The sequence below is a fragment of the Propithecus coquereli genome, unplaced genomic scaffold, assembly GCF_000956105.1.
Source record: "Propithecus coquereli isolate 6110/MARCELLA unplaced genomic scaffold, Pcoq_1.0 Scaffold67, whole genome shotgun sequence".
Classification (NCBI taxonomy): domain Eukaryota; kingdom Metazoa; phylum Chordata; class Mammalia; order Primates; family Indriidae; genus Propithecus; species Propithecus coquereli.
The window spans coordinates 538227-557123 of record NW_012152729.1 but is presented as its reverse complement, the minus strand read 5'-3'; the positions used below and the strand labels follow the sequence as shown (position 1 = coordinate 557123).

General features: G+C 51.7%; 1 protein-coding gene across 2 annotated transcripts; it reads right to left on the bottom strand.

Annotated features, from left to right (window-relative positions):
• Positions 1 to 936: 936 nt before the first annotated feature.
• Positions 937 to 18779, bottom strand: DHX38 (DEAH (Asp-Glu-Ala-His) box polypeptide 38). Of its 2 annotated transcripts, XM_012660536.1 has the most exons (27): positions 18554 to 18779; positions 16144 to 16483; positions 15595 to 15782; positions 14824 to 14928; positions 14130 to 14277; positions 13894 to 14012; positions 13657 to 13733; positions 13037 to 13192; positions 12318 to 12479; positions 12013 to 12120; positions 11557 to 11669; positions 9996 to 10133; positions 9435 to 9621; positions 9092 to 9277; positions 8607 to 8747; positions 8116 to 8226; positions 7908 to 8024; positions 7688 to 7795; positions 7158 to 7270; positions 6242 to 6450; positions 5984 to 6138; positions 5453 to 5608; positions 5220 to 5354; positions 4906 to 5031; positions 4302 to 4397; positions 2744 to 2865; positions 937 to 1431 (listed from the first exon to the last, which is right to left on the bottom strand). In XM_012660536.1, the coding sequence occupies exons 2-27, from the start codon at positions 16464 to 16466 to the stop codon at positions 1347 to 1349; spliced, it is 3684 nt and encodes a 1227-aa protein (XP_012515990.1). In that variant the 5' UTR covers positions 16467 to 16483; positions 18554 to 18779; the 3' UTR covers positions 937 to 1346. The 2 variants fall into 2 exon arrangements, with proteins under 2 accessions (XP_012515990.1, XP_012515991.1); XM_012660537.1 differs by lacking the exon at positions 18554 to 18779 and having other exon boundaries at positions 16144 to 16485.
• Between the last annotated feature and the right edge of the window lie 118 nt (positions 18780 to 18897).

The following is an 18897-nucleotide window of genomic DNA, read 5'->3' as shown; positions in this document are numbered from 1 at the left end:
CCAGCCCCTGGCAGCCCTCTCTTCACAGCAGAACCCTGCAAAGCCCGTTTCCAGCTGCATTGCCAATACAGGCAGCTCAAGGTAAGGAGAACCAAAGCAGAGGTGGTAGGTGGTGCTGGCTGACAAAGCGTGGTTCCCGAGCTCATGCACAAAACCGACTTGTATTACCTTTTATTGAGTTATAACAGATGGAAATCCAAATCCCAGGAAGAGAGGGGGAAAGGGATTGGAACCAACAGCACAGTGAACTAGGCACTGAGGGGCTCAGGTCAGGCCCTGCCTGGTACCAGGGTGCTCCTTAGCCCCCGTTCTATCGGTGACATAGCCCCAACACACAACCTGCCAACCAGCACACCTGGCAGAAGCCCAACCCTGTGGAATCACAAAATAAAGACCATTTTTCAATGCTGTGTATGGAAAAATAGTTTTAAAAGTAAAAAAACAAAAAAAAATTAAGACCATGGTTGGCACAAAGAGCCAAATACCCAAAAAGCCACCTCAGCGGACTTAAGGCTGTTTAATAAGAGAAAAGACTAGTGATTCTGGTATAAGGATCATCTTTTACATGAAAATCAATAAGCAACATTTTACGCTATTTTTCAGTCAATGAACAGTCCTTATACCTGCAGAGTAGAAACCTCTGCCATTCTGAGCACAAGCATGGACCTCTTCAAACAGCCAACCCGCCACTGGGGAAAGCCAGAGGGGTTTCTGCTCACCCCCTCCCACGACCTGGCCATCGAGACCAGCCTGTCATTGCCACCAGCCTCAGGAGCCGCTGGGCACCCTCAGCGCTTGGCCTGCCCTGTGCAGAAATAAGGGTGGAGTTCTAGGACGATCCACCCAAGGCAAGTCAGGGCAGGAGGTCTACCCCTCCCCTCTTTATTGTATGATTCCGGGCAGTGAAGGAAAAAGGAAGTCAGAAATGCAATCGCATTTTACAAATAATAAATTTATTTCCAAATTCTGAATTTTAACCAAATTACAATTGCCTCTAGGTCTATTTTGCTGCTTTACACAAGGATTAAAAAAGAAATAGTCACAGCCAAGTCACTCATTCACCAAGCGTCCAAGCCAGTTTATTTGGATGCGATGGGTCTGGCCACCTCCCCTTGCCCCAGGAGCATCTCGGCTGCTCTGCAGCCTGGCCTGCCACGCTTCTGCACGAGGAACTCCCACTTCCTCTGTAGCGGAGCCTGGTCCGGCAGGAACTGCCCTCAGGGGCCGCGATGTGCACAGATGAAAGTGCTCAGATGAAAGGGCTTTGCTCTCCGCCTCGGAGCACTCCTGCCAGAGGGCTCGGGACCCCAAACCCGGCTGCCATCCTCTCCAGGAACAGCCTCAGCTCACAGGCCAAAGCGGGCTGGCGTGCGGCGAGGGGTCATGGGCTCCCCTTGTTCTTTTCGACCTGGAGTGTAGATCTTCGTAGACCTGGAGACACAGACAGAGGGGTAGGAAACAGTGCTCCTCACCCCAGCACGCTGCGCAGCAGGAAGGAGGCCTTGCTATTCCGAACCCGTGTGCGAGGCTTTGGGGCTGAGGAATGTCACCCCCAGCACGTTTCCACTCCCCTTGCCATCCCCGTTGTCAGTTGGGAGCATAATAAAATAAAAGCAGCTCATTCATTTTAATATCCCTTAAGGAATGTTTAAGGTTTTTTAATAAGTCCTTTCCTAGCCCTTAGGTGAGCTATGGTGGCAGCCTTCTGTCCACCTCGCAGACTGTAACAGTCTGACCAGCCTTCATCCCAGGGCCTTTCCCCAAGTGACCGGATGTCGCTCCTGACACAGACCGTATCTGACGGTTTGTGCTAGCAAGGTGACTCAAGACAGGCTGGTCTGGCCAAAAGACCAGCTACGGGATTAGAGTTGGGGCTGTGAGCCACGCACTGTCAGCCCGACCTCTGGGGCGGCAGGGGTTGGACACTCAGTTCAACCACGTGGACAATGATTCAATCATCCGTGCCTATGTAATGAAGCCCTGATAAAAACTCTGGACACTGAAGCTCAGGGGACCTTCCCTGGTTGGCAATAACCCTGTGCGTACCGTCGCACTCTGATGTGCTGGGAGGATAACTTGACCCTGAGGACAAAGGAAGCTTCTTATCTGAGACTCTCACAGACGTTGCTCTACGCACTTCCCTGTAGCTAGTTCTGATTTGTACCTTTTTGTTATAATAAAACTATAGCCATAAGTGTGGTATTTTCCTGAGTTCTGTGGGTCTTTCTAGCAAATTATTGAACCTTAGGGAGTTCACAGGGATCACCAAATCTGTATCAGGTTGGTTGGGAGTAAGCGTGACCTCCAAACCTGCAGCTGGTATTGGAGGCGAGAGCAGTCTTGTGGAGGACCATGCCCTTGACCTGTGGAGTTTGGCCTAACTCTAGGTACCAGCACAGACACAGCAGCCCAGGACACTCTTCTGCCCGCTCCACCGTGGTGTCCGACCCCCTCGCTTATCAGTAGAGCTCTAAGACCTAGCCTGCTGCTCCAGGCCACCTCAGGCCCTGAAGACAACACGACAATGACTGGGAGCTGCAGATGTACATCTGCCCCTTCAAAGTTGTCTGGAACTTCTCTGGCGCTGCCACGTGTGACCACTCAGTGCTCAAGCAACTTCTGTCGCCAAGTCACCGTCACACATTCAACTTCTCTCAAATCCTGACCCTGCCTCAGGGCCTGGTCTCTGGCAGCCTCCCAGGGTGGCCTCCATCCCAGCCAGGGCCCGAAGGCCAAAGCTCACCTGACGCTGCCCAGAGGGCTGCGCTTCTCCTGCTCCTGCCGCCGGGCTCGCAGCTGCTCCTCGGCCAGTGCCATCTCCTCCTCCATGGCAGAGGCTTCCTCTTTGGCCCGACGGCGGTTCTCCTAGAGAAGGGAGAGAGAGGCCTGGCTGAGCCCACTGGGGACCATCAGGCAAGGGGACCTCCTCTGCACCCAAGTCCCTGCTGCAAACCAGGTGCTGTGTCATCCAGGCCAGCTCTCAGGGCAAGGGCCACACAGCTGCCTGCTCCAGCACCAATGCCACCTGTTCTTTTGTAGCGACACCTACTTTTTTCATTGATTCAAGATAGATACTGGACCATTCTGTCCTAATCAGCCCTCCACTCAGTTCACTAAGTACTCACTTTCTTTTTTAAATCAAGTTCACAACTATGCCAGAAAGCACAGGAAACTAGGGAAAACATTACCACCTGGCTGGAAAGGACATAGGAAGACGCATAGAGGCCCAGTGGGGGGAAGACGATGCTAAGAAGGGGAAAGCCAAAGCCCAGCAACAGTTTGCAACCCTAAATAATGGACCTGGGCAGTGGCGGTCAATGGACACAAACACTGGAGGAGACAGAGGAGCAGGCAGAGAGTCTGCGCCGGGGCAGCAGGAGCAACACTGCAGCCTTCAGCAAAGGTGGGGCCGCCAGGCCTCGCGTGTCTCCTGATGGCATTTAAGGAAGTTCACAGCACCACATATGCGCATGCTCACCTAGCAATGCTGAACCGGAATCTCATCAGCCTTTAGGCTAGTTACCAGCGTATAGAAATGCACAAAATAGAGGCAACAGGTCAAAGACCAGCAAGAGGAAGCAATCAGCCACATACATCGTATGGAATATTCTACAGGACAAATGATCTGGTTGTACCAATAAACCAGTGTCATAGAAAAAGGTGAGGTGGAGTCTATTCTAGAATAAAAAGAGTTAACACATATAACAACCAGTGGCAATGTCTGGATCCTAATTTAAGCAAATGAATCGTAAAAAGTCATCTTTGAGATAAATGGGGAAATCTGAACAGGGACTCGAGACTTAAGTGACATTAAGCATTAATTTTGTTGGGAGTGATAATGGCACAGAGGTTACATTAAAAAAAACAAGTACTTTTAGTCAGAGACACATACTCAAGTATTTATGGGTGAAATAACATGACGCCTGAGATAAGCTTTAAAATATTCCAGAAAACGAAAACGGCTGTGTGTGAGGGGGTGGGAATAAGCAAAACCAGACTGACTGACTGTTGACGATTACAGAGGCTGAGTGATGAATTCATGGTGGCTTGTTATACTGTTTTTTCCACTTTTACAGATACTTGGACTTTTCAATAATAATAAGTTTTTCCTTAAAGGCTCAGCTGACCAAGCAACTGGAGAGGATGGGGAAAGATGATCAGACAGACCAGCCTGGCTGGATCGCAGCTCTCGTGTAAGGAGAGAGGAGTAAGACGCCAGATGACGAGTCTTCAATACCAAGCTCACGGGAAACCCACCCCACAGGCAAACAGCAACCCCACGGGAAGTGTGGGATCCTTACCTGCCGCGACTTGCCTGCCTGTTTCACACTGTAGAACATGGGGCCCAGCTCCGCCAGCCACTCCCCGTCCACGGCGGTCACGCACTGCATGTACTCCTGCAGGCAGAAGGGCAGTGAGGTAGAGGTCACAGGAGGGCCACAGTACCTCCCAGGGTGGGTCCACAATTACGAGCCACATGAGAAGGGCCCAACTCCCAACCCTGCAAGCCTGAAAAAGGCAGGGAAAAGCCCCAGATGCTGGAATTTTAATCCCTCCTCCCATTTAGATTCCTCCATGCTTGAGAAAATGCCCCCTAGTATCTAAGAGAAAAGGCCCAACCCCTCAGAACATGCTTCTAATGTCCCCAACAGGGTTGCTCATCCCAAGCAGCAAGTAGGGAACAATCCCACTGGCACCACTAATGTCACTCTAGTCTAGAGGTTAACCGTGTGCAAAGGTTCCCCAAACCCCAACTGAAACCTACTTGAACATCCCACAAAGCAACACATGTAGCCTCAACTCTCCCAAGCCAAAGCTCGCTCACACCAGAAGGCAGTGAGGGGTAACAAGAGCCTAGCACAGACAGTGGGCCTACGTTATGCAAGCACCTTGGAAAAGACTCACCTTGGTGGTCATGACCAACTCATGATACACTATGTAGTCCGGGGTATAGCCCATTCCGAAGAGGGAGCTGGTGGGGTGCAAGTGGCAGGGCATCCCTGTGCGGACATTCACGTACTCCCCGATTCCCTGGGGAAGAGACACAACAGTGGCCACATCAGGAAAACGCTGCTTCTTGGGGCAGCTATCCCATCCCTTAACACAGGCTTAGAGAAGCCCAGCTCTACAGAACCGCACCAGGGGAAAGGAAGAACTCTGCCCTTGCACAGGTACCACGCCGGAAAGGGGCCAGAGCTCTCCGGGCTCCCGGGGCTCACCTTGAGCTTGGCTGCCTGGTGGAAATAAGCAGCGCAAATGCACTTCCTGACGATGTCCCAGTCGGTGCCACACGAGGCCAGGCTCATCCGCTGCTGCACCATGATGTCCTTGAGTTGAGCCCGTACCTCCCGGACCTGGAGCAGGACACAGGGTGGGCCAGGACGGAGCCCTCCCTCCCCTCCCCTCCCACCCCTTGTCCCCACATCCTGCTCATCTGGGCCACCGCCCCCACCTTCCGCATGGCCTTGGCGTGGATGAAATGATCATTACACCAGATGGTAGAGTAGTTGTTGTTCTTCCACTGCAAGTAGACATTCAGGTAGGTCAAATGATCACTCTCAGGGACAGCAAACTTCTCCCGGATTTGATCACTCTCCTCCTCTCGGCCCTGGGAAGGGAAAAGGACGTTCACTCTATGCACAGGGAGTCCGGGCCCCCTGAGCATATCCTGGAGGTTCTCACACACACAACGGCCAACACATCAACATGCCGCCCTGACGACACAGAAATAATAGAAGTAATTTATAAAACACTATTCTAAAACATGCAGACTCAGGAACAACCATACTAGTAGATACAAACTGCTCTGCAGATTTCTAGAACATTCCTGAGAACCACTGATCTAGCCCTTCCTTCCCTGACTCCAACCTGCTTAACAGAAAACAGCAAAATCCTTTTCTGGAAACTTTGATTCCTGGCCCTCATTCTGTGTGAGTAACTCGGAGGGCAGCTGCTCCCCTGCAGCGTCCTCCAGCTGCCCCACCTTGGGCCTGTAGAAGATGGCAGGGACGGAGAGCATGGAGACGATGAGCAGGATCTCAGAGCTGCAGCCCATGTCGCAGGACACGATGAGCATCTTGGACAGGGCTGGGTCCAGCGGGAACTCCACCATCAGCCGCCCGGTAGAGGTCAGACCACCTGGGAGAGGTGAGCAAACCCAGATATTCCACCAGACGGTGGAGGAAAGTGAGAGAGCCCGGAACCAGCGCCCACCAGGCCCCCATTCCCGGGGCCGCCGCACCTGTGTTGTCCAAGGCCCCGAGGATCCAGAGCTGATACATGGAGTTGAGCATGTTGTCCTCCGGGGGCGGGTCCATGAAGTGGAACTGCAGCAGGTCCTGCACCCCCAGGGACTTGAGCAGCAGCACCACGTTGGCCAGGTTGGTCCTCTGGATCTCGGGCACCGTGGTGGTCAGGAGCTCGTTCTTGTAGGCGCTCTGGGTGTACAGCCTGCCAGGGAGAACACCCTAGTTCTGCTGCTGCTGCCCCCGCCCCGGCCTGCTGACCTCTTAACCCTGCCTGGCTGCCTACGGGGGGCCCCTGCTGTGGAAGATCGACAAGATTGCAGCTTCTCACCACAGCTGAACCCCACAGCAGCCAATACAGGTGAAACCCCACATTTCTTCTCCCCACCTCCCACTTCTGTGACTCGCGTCTCCACCTACTCAAAACTCCCCCTGTCAATTTGGCTTTTCTGACAGAGCCTACTACGTGCGTGATTCATTTCTGGAACCAGTGAGCCTGTGACTAGGATTATGGCTGAGTTTTGTTTTTTTAATATTTTCTGTATTTACTGGATTTTTATAGCAAATACCTTATTTCTAAAACTCAGGACAAAAAAAAGGGCTTAGAGAAAGAAAAACAGAACAAATAAAAGAGAGCAAATGGCATCATTTGTTCAGACCCATCCTGCAGAGGGAGGCAGGCTGCAACTACCTGCATATGTGCCTACATTTGCAGGTCTGCCTTGGACCTCAGAGCTCCTGGGAACAGCTTTCCCTCCACTCAGGGGCATATGATGAGAGGACAAATAAGTGGCAGCCCCACCAGCAGCCCCAGCCTTGAGGGTCAGGTCTAGGGCCAGCATCTTGCCCACCCCAGCCCACCCTCCATGCTCAGCAATCCCAGCGCTGCCCCAGAAAGCACAGGGCTCCTACCTGAAACACTGACCTGGGCCCGTCCTGCCGGCTCGCCCTGACCTCTGGTTGGCATTGGCCTGGCTGATGGGGTAGATCTGCAGAGCGTCCATGCCAATCCTGGGGTTGAAGACCTACGAGGGGCAGCAAACCGCTGATGAAGGACAGAGTGAGGGGGAAAGGGAGGCAGTCCCGAGACAAAGACAGACCCTGGCTGCTACACATCACAGAGGAGGCGTCTTAGCAAGGCAGGCAGCATCCTTTTGGAGCCAGGAGCCTCTGATGTTTTCTCGTAAACACCTAAGTTGTTTTCCCCATAAATACCAGCTCTGTGATCTTTACTGAGTTATTTAAATTATCTTCCTCATCAAGGATTAAATGAATCAAGTGCATGGCAAAATGAGCACTCAATGTTAGCCTCCTAGCACCACCCCCACTTCCATGCGAGTCCCCCAGTCCCTGGCGAAGAACAAGGCCCTGAGTTCCCACCCGCTAAGCTGAGTGAGCTTCAGGTGAAGACCCCGGGCCCCGCCTCCTGTGTCTTTTCTTACCTTTAATTTGCAATAACCAGAATCAATGACAAACATGATGCCGTCGACAGTCAGAGACGTCTCAGCAATGTTGGTGGCAACGATACACTTCCGAACACCATCTGGGGCCTAGAGCCAAGCAGAGGTGCAAGGTGGGGAGCTGAGTCCCTCAGGAGAGAAAAGAGTCCACAGTGGGGACAAGAGATCACCTCGCACCCGCTCCTGCCAGGAAAGTAAGTACCTTCTGGAAGATTTTGGCCTGGAGGTCAGAAGGCAGCTGGGAGTAGATGGGGAGCACAGCCAGGGCGGGTGCATTCTCCAGCTCCTCCAGATGCTCCACAATCTGGTCTGAGGTCACCTGAGGGCACAAGGAGCTGTGAGACACCAAAGACCCAGACTCTCAGATGCAAGGCACACCTATTCACCCTGGACGGGACCAAGGCACGCACCTCAATGTCCTCTTGGCCGGGCATGAAGATAAGGATATCCCCTGGGGCCCCCGACAAGTGCACCTGCAAGGACTGCTTCACGGCGGCCTCCACGTAATCCTCCTGTGGGGTCTGCAGCACAGCCAGGGAGCACAGTCAGTGGGAGGTGGCAGAGACATGAGCCAGCATCCCTCTGGGAGCTTCATGGCCCAGCCACTGGTCTGGCTGGAGCAGTGGACTGCCAGGGCCACGGCACCCACAGACAGGCCTGACTGCAGGCCCCAGAGAAGCCCCAGTGCCTCTCTGGGCCTCATACCTCAGCTCCAAAGACACAGTGAAACAAAACCTCCCCCAGAGCACAGTCATTTGTCCCCTAAGCCCTGGAGCTGCAGGCTGCCCCATTTGCCCCATGGGGCCCACAAATCCTCCCCAACTCAGTCCCCTCCCCACCCCACACCCTCCAGCTGGCTTCTCATCAGAGAAGTGTGTGGCATGGAACGGGGCCTCAGTACCTTGCTGAAGAGGATGTCAACGGGGAAGGTCCGTCCAGGGATGTGGAAGATGGGAACGTTCCCAAAAAAGGCAGCGAATTTCTCTGCGTCCATAGTGGCTGATGTGACAATGAGCTTCAGGTCCGAGCGCCGAGCCACCACCTAAGAGAAGAGGCCGCTCAGACACTCACGGGTTTGGGAGCCTTGGCTCCTGCCTCCAGTCTCATCACCATTACTCCCAAATAAAACACGAGCCGGCCTGATGAACCGGCCTACTAGATTCTTAACAATCCTGCAGACTGCAGAATGGAGCCACAGCCAAGAAAACCCCAAGTCAGCCAAGTAAGAACCGAGTAAACTACGACCCAGGTCTGAACTCGGCCACCCAGAGGCCTCAGGGGAAACTGCCCTGTCAGAGCCCCTCAGCCCACCTCCGTCACTCGCTCCTGGCAGTGCGCTGGTCAGCGCCCCGTGGGCACAGAGGGACTAGACCCCACAGCCCTCACCTCCCGGAGCAGCCCAAAGAGCACGTCAGTGTTGAGAGAGCGCTCGTGAGCCTCGTCCATGATGATGGCGCTGTAGTGATCCAGGTCGGCTTCCCGGAGGGACTCTCGGAGCAGGATGCCGTCAGTCATGTATTTGATCAAGGTGTTCTCTGAAGTGCAGTCTTCAAAGCGGATGGCGTAACCCACCTGGAGGTCACAGAGATGGCTCAGGAGCCCTGGCCACCAGCTCACCACTAGCACACCCCGTGCTGGGGTCCACACTCCAGCAGATCACACCCTTTAGCAGAAACAGGCAGAAACCATCAGGGAATAACTGCAAGGCTCAGCCCTCGTGCTCACTCACCTCCTCACCAAGGTTTCCCCCCATCTCTTCACTGACTCTCTTGGCCACCGACATGGCAGCCACACGCCGGGGCTGGGTGCACCCAATCATCCCATAGTCCGTGTAACCGTCTTCATGCAAGTACTGGGTCAGCTGAGTGGTCTTACCACTCCCCGTCTCCCCAACCACGATCACGATGCTGTTGTCTCTACAGGGAAAAGCAGACCAGGGCTCATCAGCCCAAGTGGAAGGCCGCCCTGAGCCTGCAAGGACACTCTGCCACCTCCTCTCCCCACGGCCAGCTATCCAAGGAGCTGCCTGCTTAGAGAGGAAGACTCCACTGGGTAATGGCCTCTTATGGAGATAACACCTGAAACGTCTGGAATACAGTGAGGTTTAAACAGGTAAGCTAAAACAAAATGATCTTGTTACTTTGTGCAGCGTAGCCCAGGGCAGAGGGAAAAAATTACTTCTGGTCTCCATCAGTTGCAATGCACAAAAGAAAGAGAACTCCTGAGCAAACATGGGAGACAAGGGGGCCCCTGATTCAACACTGGAATTCCTGGGCCCTGGTGAAGTTACCTGATAATAGTGAGTAGCTCCTGCTGCACTGCAAAGATAGGCAAGTACTGCCTCTGCTCCAAGATGGACTTCTTCTTTGCGAACTCGCTGCTGGCCTCACTCTTTTTCTTCATGTGATCCGCAAACTTCTGCTCTGTCCTGAGAACACACAGCAGCCTAAGCACCCTGCACGATGTCCCACACTGTCCTTCCTGATTGGGTCACTGCCCTTGTTCCTACACCCAGGAATGAGAAGGACTTGGACAAGAATCTTCAAGACACCACAGCAGCCAGGTAACCTGAAATGTTTCTTGTCAGCCTAAGGCCCGGAACTATCATGTGGGAATCCATCATCTACAACATACCCAATGCCCCAAGGTCAAACAGAGCTAAACATGGATCAGAGGAGTCACAGGTTACCGAGTGAGCAAATCTTCTGCCCTAAACAGAGTTTGAGCAGAAGAGGAGCTGAAGTCGATCACCAGGTCACTAACTGTGGAGAATACCCTCGAGCAATCTCAGCACAACACTTAACGGCCTAAAATAGCCACACAGGTCTCCTGAGGAGTTGTGGCCGCAGAGCACCTGATATAGGTCAAACTCCCTCCTCATGGGAGGGCAGCATGGTCTGGAAGGCTTTGTTTTCAAAGACCTGTGAGAACAGTCCCACTTAACATTCACCTGCAACCTCCACTGAAAGCGCTCAACGTCTGACACGTGTACATATCCCGAGACTGCACAGCAAAAACACGCCGGTTCAGTGCTAGGTGGCTACAACAGTCCACGCGATCTTCCCCCACCCTTCCCTGAGGGGCTTTTCCTCCATCAGATCTGCCCCACACGCTGTCACGCTTCCATTTCTAACTTCACCCAGTCCCTCCTGGTCACCAAACAAGTGATACCTAAGGGATTAAATTCACTAGAGACTAACGAGGGCTCGTCAGTAGTACCAACTTCTCATTTAAGACATTTCACACAGGAGTGCAGGGAATTATTAACTCAGATGACAGCTCAGCAGGACCTGAGAGTGTTCAAAGGATGGGAATCCAAGAGACAGTTAAGTCTAGCCACCGACCCAGTGCAGGAATCCCAGTAAGCAATTATCCAACATCTGCTTAAACACCTCAAAGAACAGAGGAGTCACTACCTGGTAAGATAACCCTTTCTATTTTGGAGTCTCTGTTAAGAATAATTCTGCTTTATAGTGAACTGAAATCTGACTAAGGGAGCAAAACTCGACTTCCCACACTGAACACCTGAGAGGTCTTTTAGACTGCCTGGGACTGACCCTAACTCCTCCGTTTACCAGCTGGGCAACCTCAGACAAGTTCCTCAACCTCCCTGGGCCTCATTCTCCTCACGACACCCCCTAGCACAGAGGAAGCTCCTTGGTAGTGGCAGTGGTAGCTAGGAATGGTATCTAGGAAAAGCTGGGAGACGGCAGAAGAGAAACCAGGAGAAAGTGACTAAGGGAGGGCGGAAGATTCAGACTGATGTGGTGACCTTTTCCTCTTTGGGAGCATGAAGTCGCTCAGTTCTGCCCCGAGTGCCCTGAGCAGGCCGCGGCCGGCAGACTGCCTACCTGTAGTCCACTTTCCCGTCTTCCGTCAGAGCTTTATCTGGCTCTTCCTCCTTCTTGACGCCCATTATATCTCCCAGCTTGGTCCCAGCCAGTTCCCAGTGTTTGTGCTGAGCCTGAAAAACACAAGAAAAGTCAGTCAGCTCTATCCTGCGACATGACTGTGGTCACCGGGGAATCAACCCAGCTGACAACAGGCCTCCCCCGCAGGTGTAAACTCCCCCAGCCACGCACGCCAAGCTGCAAGCTGCAAGCTCTCCCAAGGACAGGCGCGGCAGCTGTGTGACTAAGGACCTCATGGAGGAACTCCGTGCCCCCCTCCCAGGGCTGATTCTCGCTCCCTGCCCATCGTCTAACTTCCAACAGAAATCTACCCATGCAGCCTAACAAGATTTTTAAAAAGAAAAAGGGAAAGAAAAATACAAAGAGACTTCCCAGCCCCGGTGACAAGAAACCAACCTTTTTGCGCTCCTTCTGCTCCCTGTGCTTCCGCACTGTTTGGCTGCCTTTTCGAGCGATAATGGCCAGGTCAGAAGTGGCATCCTTGACTGGAATCACAGGCTCTGGCTGCACCGGGTTGAGGAAAAAGAGAAACCCGCACTCATCATTAAAATCAGCAACAAGGCCCATGTCAAAATGGCCCGAGTCAACGAAAGGAGCTGCTACCCTGTTGTGCTATGGGGCCTTTTCCCATTTTCCTTTCTTTCCCTCCCCACATCAGGTCTTTCTGAGCCGTCTTGCCTTGGGCCACGGAGGAGCCTCACCTGCTTGGTGAAGACGATGCGCCCGTCCAGGAAGGGAGGCACCAGATTGTGCACCATCAGGTGCACCTTGGCCGCGTTATCCTCTTCGAAGTCCTCGTCCACCTCCAGCCGGTGGACCACGCCGCTGGTGAGCATGCGGTTCGTCTCCCAGCGCTCATTATCCTGTGAGGACACAACAGGAGCCGCACTCACACTGCAGCCAAAGGTAGTCCTGAAAGGTCACCAGGCAAGTCCGCACGTCAAGTCCCAGCAGAAGGGCCATGGGTAGCCACAGAGACGTCACAGGCCTCTCCACCCGCAGCTTCTGAGACAGAAGAATCACTGGTCCCAAATCAGCTGCAGTATTTTGTTCCAATAAGCAGCACCTTACATCTAAGTAGGAACCCCTAGATGGACACACGATTGGTGACCATCCCTAGCCCAAATCAGAGACACAACGAACATGGACTACAGAGGCAGGGCCTACCGTACCCATTACCATCAACAGCACCCCTCAAGGAAGTGCTACAAAATAGAGGAGTACAAGCTGGGGTTTTTCTTAAATGACTAAAAGGTTCCCCAACTGCCCCTCCTCCACCTGCAGAGGTCTGTCTAGATCTGGCCCTCTCGGCAGTGGGGAGACAAGCTGTGCTGCCATCACATCAGACGTGACCTGCTGCTTCTCCCACTGCCCCCACCTCCAGCCCTGAACCCACTCCGACCACTGCAGACAGCCTCACCTCGTTGATCTGTCTCCGCTGAGCCGAAATGCGCTTCTGCTTCTGTTTATGCAGGTGCTGTTCCCGCCTCCTCACGTAGTCCTCGGAGGAGTAGGCCAGGGGATTGTGGAACTCGTCGTACCCCTCATCCATCATGTACCAGTCACGGTCAGCTTGCTGCGGGCAGGAGACAAAGAACGAGAACAGGGGACAGAGTGAGTTAGTGGGTGAGACACGGCCAGCAGGGGAGAGGCTTGGTAAGAAGTCACTAGTGCGGTAGAGCAACCTTCCTGGGAAGTGCAGGAGAGAGGCCACCCTGCTCCCTCGAGCCAGGTGGAGAACCAGGAGACTTGACTTTGAATGTCAGCCCATCGTGACAGCACTTCTCAGACTTACCACACGGTGGCACCAACACACAGAGTGAGACCATTACTACCGCAGTGAGTGACAGGCTGGTGCAGCCCAAGCCTCTGGAAAGACTCCAGGGCTTCGGTGCTGCCCAAGGCTCAGCTGCACCCTCATCAAAGCCCAATCCTGCTAGAGGGTCACCTGTGGCCCTTGTGCTCTAACACCTCCCATCACTCACTCACCTATGGAGGGCCACCCCTCTCGTTTAGCCCATCAAAGGTGTAAAGCTTTACCCTCTGGTCATCCTCCCACTGCTGCCGCTCCTCCTCTGTGTCAAACGAAATTCCTTCTTCGCCATCCTCGCGTCTTCCTGAAGGAGCACAGGTAGCAGGTCAGTCCTCGTGACCCTGATTATCCCCAGTGGCCACACACAGACCTGCGCAGCCACACGGCTCCAGGGGCGCAGCCTCTGCTCAGCCGCACGAGCACAAGCAGTCCTGCTCTTCTGCCTCCTGCCCCCCAGGCCTTACCTCGGCCCCTGGACAGGCGCGGGGTAGACCCCAGGTGTCTTCTGTCATCGGCCCACTCATTGTATTTGTAGGAGGGAGTTGGCAGAGGTGTGTCATCGGAGTACTTGCTCCTCACAGACCTGGGAAGCAGCAGAGCCAGCATCACAAAACAGGCACTGAGCTGAGCCGTGCTCCCCTCGCTGCCGCCTGCTCTCCCTACCACCCACCCAGAGAAACTGCTCCACCCAGAACATCACCTGTCTCGATCTCGAGTGGATGGCCGATGGCTCCGCTCAGAATCCCGATAGGACGGCGTCGGGGAGGGCGATTCCCACTGCGAGCGCCTTGAGGAGCCATAACCACTGTCCTCTTCCTCCCAAGTGGACCTTGAAGGGGTGGCTGCATCTGGGGCCACAAAAGACACATCCACAGGAAACATTTAACCAAGACATGGCTCCAGAACCATTAGCTAAAAGTCAATTTCCCAAATTTACTCCTTTTACTATTTATAAAACATGCGCTTATTTGTAAGGGATAAGATGGTTTTGATAGCTTTTAAAGATATCTGAATTTTAATGGTCCAGTTTTCATTCTGTGTTTATGACATTTTAAGGAATATTCAATTTATCTCTGCAAACACACTCCTCCTCAATACAAATAATTTTTTAAAAATTAATCCTTCTGCCCCCAGCTCCCTACAACCCTTCTTGCTATTTGGAAAACTGGCCATTCAGCAGACCGGCGTGTCACCTAAAGCAGCATGTCCATCTCAAAGGAGAAGTGCAGGGCTGTTCTCACCTGGCCCAGAACCAAGTATTCCAGGATGTTCATGGTAGAGTCAGGAGTTCTGACTCAATGCCTCAGCAACCCCACTGCAGATGGGAATCACTCACTCTGCCTTTAAATGCACTTGAACCCTAACAAACCACAACCAGAAATGGCTAAGTCTACCTTTAGGTCGATGGCGTGGGCTTTCTGGTTCATTTCTTCTGCTGCTACGCTCTGACCCTGCATCTCGCTCTGATCTGCTGCTGTGCCTGCTTCCATCCCGTTCATCTGTGAAAAGTCACGTGCAGAGCTCAAAAATGTGCCCCACCCGTCCTAAGGAACACCCATCTTCACCCTAGAGAACAGACGGGCCGCCCACTCACTCACAGGTGCAACCTGCACTGCTCTAAAGGGATCCTCGGGCTCCCGAAACTCACATATTCTCATTCTTTCAAGGGGAAATATAGTTACTGGCTAGAAAGTTTCAAACTCACAGTAACAGTTATTTTCCTGCAAGAATTCAAAAAACAATAGTTACAAATCTATACTGAATATTTTTTAATAGTTATACGTCTATAAGCTATTTAACTTAAACAATACTGAGCAAAGCCAGTGTTGGGCTGTATGTCTAGTTTGCTCCATAGCACTGTCCTTTCTCTATCAACGCTATTATAAACTCTGGCTTCTTATACATATTATCCATTATCTCCTTTTTCACCAATTTTCATAATAAAACAAGGAGTACACACTCAAGCAAAGCAGCTATGTTAGAAGCAACAGCTCTTTTCTTAAACTACTTGCTATTCCCAATCCCAGGGCCAAAACCAACCAGGCTGATATCATGCAAATAGGGCTCCCCAATTAACAGGTGTGGTAAAAACTACTGCAACAGAAAAAGGGCTGACATGTTTACCCAAATGTTAACAGGCAATAGAAGTATGCTGGATAGTTTACCTCTGTCTCGCTTGCGGTCATAGTCTCGATCCCGCGATTTCTCCTTCTTCCGATCCTTTTCTTCTTTGGATGAAGCATAGACACCATGTTCCCGCCGGTCCCGCTCTCTCTGGCGACTGCGTTCCCAAAACTCTTCACTCACACCACCAGGATGGGATGGAGTCTCTACCCGAGCAGATCGATAATGTCTGGAACAGGGAGAACAACTGGTAAAGGGCTCTCCATAGGAAAAAATCTTTGCCCCAAAACCTTTGGCTATGCCAAACAAATGATCTTTCCTTTTCCACTTTATCTCCCAGGTACTGCAGGCTTACATATGGCAACAATCTAAGGCATTTCTAACCTCCGTCATCTACTCTTCAGTCACCTTTGAATTTTCCCCAAAAATCTGAAGAAAATACCAATTACTACCTATCATCAATATTATAGAGTCATAATAAAATCATAAAGCTCTAAATGTCCAACAGAAAAACTGATAGATAAACATGAGATGTTATTTCCTGACCGCCGTTTGCTGCACTTTGGGACAACCCATCCTAAGGCCTTTACCTGTCTTTCCGGCTATTTCGGCCGGCCTGTTCACCGCCCTCCTCCTCAGCATCCCTCTGGTCATCCTTGCTCTCTTCCCAGTCCTTGTAGGAAGAGATTCTGGACTTCTTCTTGTCCTCCCCATCGTCCTTCTCCTCTCGCTCCTTCCGCTTCAGGGAAGCCAGCAAGTCCAGGCCCAGCAGTGAAGGACGAGGAGCAGGAGCCTTAAAGACATGCTGCTCACTGGCTGCACTTTTGGTCTTGCAAATAAGACCACCAACCTGGGAGTCTAGATCAGTGCCTTCCAATCGATGGATCGAGGCATCCTCACTGGTGTCGCCCATCACAGGCTCTGGGATTTCTGTGGAAGGAAGGCAAACCATTTAGTATTGGACATAAAAGGGGAGAAGAAGGGGAGAAGCCTCAGCTCTACTATATCCCAGAAGAACTGCAATTATGGGTATATTCAGGTGGTTAGCCTTCCCCCCGCCACACCCCCCAACACCAGGAACACTATGGCTACCTCTCAGCATGACCTTTCCATCAAGTCACTGACAATCTCAAAAGACCCTTCTATTCTTATCCCAGCAGACACCAAAACAGATACACACACACCCTCCCCTATACACCAGGATCCAAGAGGTTATTATCCAGCCAAGAAAAAGCTTCACTAAGGGACTCTTATTAGAACACAATGGCATCTATACAGGGTGGGTAGCAGAAACCCCACTAAATCTGAGTCAGAAACCTCAATTAGAAACCAGGCTCTTGACATTTTCTACCCACATGATCCTAAGCAAATAACTTAATCTTTGGTTAGCCATAATTCTATATCTGTAAAATGGAAACAATTTTTACATTGTCTAACTGGTGCAGCTATTGTAAGAATCAAACAAGAAAGTGTATGTGAATGTACTCTGTAACCACAAGAGTTACATAAATGTAACTGTTACAATATTTTATTTTCTATGCTCCTATATACTGATTGGTCCCTCAACAATTTTTTATGAGTTCCACTTCTCCCTCCCTTTACATAACAGATACAGCAGAGCAGAGGTGGAGTACAAGACTACCATCCATGGTCTCCATACTTTACTGGCTTTTTTTGGATTAGTTGTGTTTCATAGAAGAGGATTAACTCACAGCAGCCAAAATCAGTTTAATAACAATCCGTGTCACCAAAAATATTCATGAGAAACACTAGGTTAGGAAATCGTGTTACCAAGAAGTATTTAAGTGACTGTGAGACTTCTTTGCACTCAACTTGAAACAAATTCCTCTTTACCTCCCACGACACATCTCCCACTTATAAAAATGCATCTATTCTAGGTGCTTGGATAATTCCCCTCAACAAGTTAGTGAGGCAAAGGAACTGTTGAGGGGTCAGGTACCATCAGAATCCAGAATTTTTTGTCAAGCTCTAATTAAATGCACAGCTCTATAAATGAGTAGTGCCAAACAGACTGAACACATAATACAGACACAGAAACAAGAGTTACATTTTGAATATGTCATCAGGCAGAACAGAAAAGGGAAAGCTGCATATCAGTGACATCTGCACGCACGGGAGGGAGGAAAGCCAGACAGGAAGGTAGATACACAGGCTCTGCTCAGCAGTTGTCTAAACGAGGAAATATACCCTAGAATGTCATTCTGTGCAGGTGAGAGAAACCTGTATGTCTTGTTGACTGCTGTAGCCAAGTGCCTAGCAAAATAAATGTTCGATAAATTAATGAATGAATGAATTTAAACTTATCAAAGGAGAACAGAAAACCAAACATTTCTAGAGACAGCAAGGGAAAATACCGGAAACACGGGACAAGGAATCTGACAGGGAGGACTTAACTAGCTACTGAGAATAATAAGGAGATAAAGAGCAAGATTCTGGAGAACTATGGCAAAGAAACCACAAGGGGTACGAGAAAAATAGTGAGGAAAGAACCTGGATTTATTCATTCAACAATTATTCATTGAGTGCGTCCATGAGCTGTTCTCGTCAATAAGGATAAAGAGAACAAAACGAACAAAAATCCCAACCCACCCGGAGTTGACACTCTAATAGAAGGGATCGCCCACCAGACTCCCTGGTAGAGACAGCACTGTGTGAGAGCAGAGGAAGACACAAGAAGCCCTACTCGGCTCAGCGACAGCCTGGGAGTGGGCTGAGGACGGGCTCAGGGCGACCCTGGGCAACATCCTTGGATCTCAGCGAAGCCGCTCATGGCAGCCGGATCTGACCAGAGCAAGGCGGAAGGCCGGGTCAGGCAGGACGGGCGCAGAGTCCCTAAGGTGAGTAAGGCAAAGTGCGTGCCAGGGACGAGAGAAGAAATTCTCAAATCGGGGCCCAGACCTGAGCAGAGAACCAATATCCACGGCCTGGAGCCGCCATGATTGGCGAAGGGCCAGTCAGGAAGGAAGAAGGCGCACTCACCTCACCCAGCGCGACTCTCCGGACCCTTCTGTCCCAGATTCTGGGGCACCGGCGCTGCTACCCCTCGCTCAGACGGCCTCAAAGAGCTAAAATCCACACCTTGAAAGCGGCCATTATTGTCCCTTAATACCTTGCGCGGCCCCCTCTATCCGTCCAAAAATACCATAGAGAGCAGCCTGGAAAACGCCGATTCCTGGATCCAAATGTGGGACAGAACGCGACAAGGTTCTCCAGACCTCCTCTGGGGCTTTGATCAGAGACACTTCCGAGTCTCCTTGCGACCAATCACGCTTAGCCTAAGAGGTGAGACCCCGCCTCTAGTCGGGGACGGGGAGAGGGAAGGA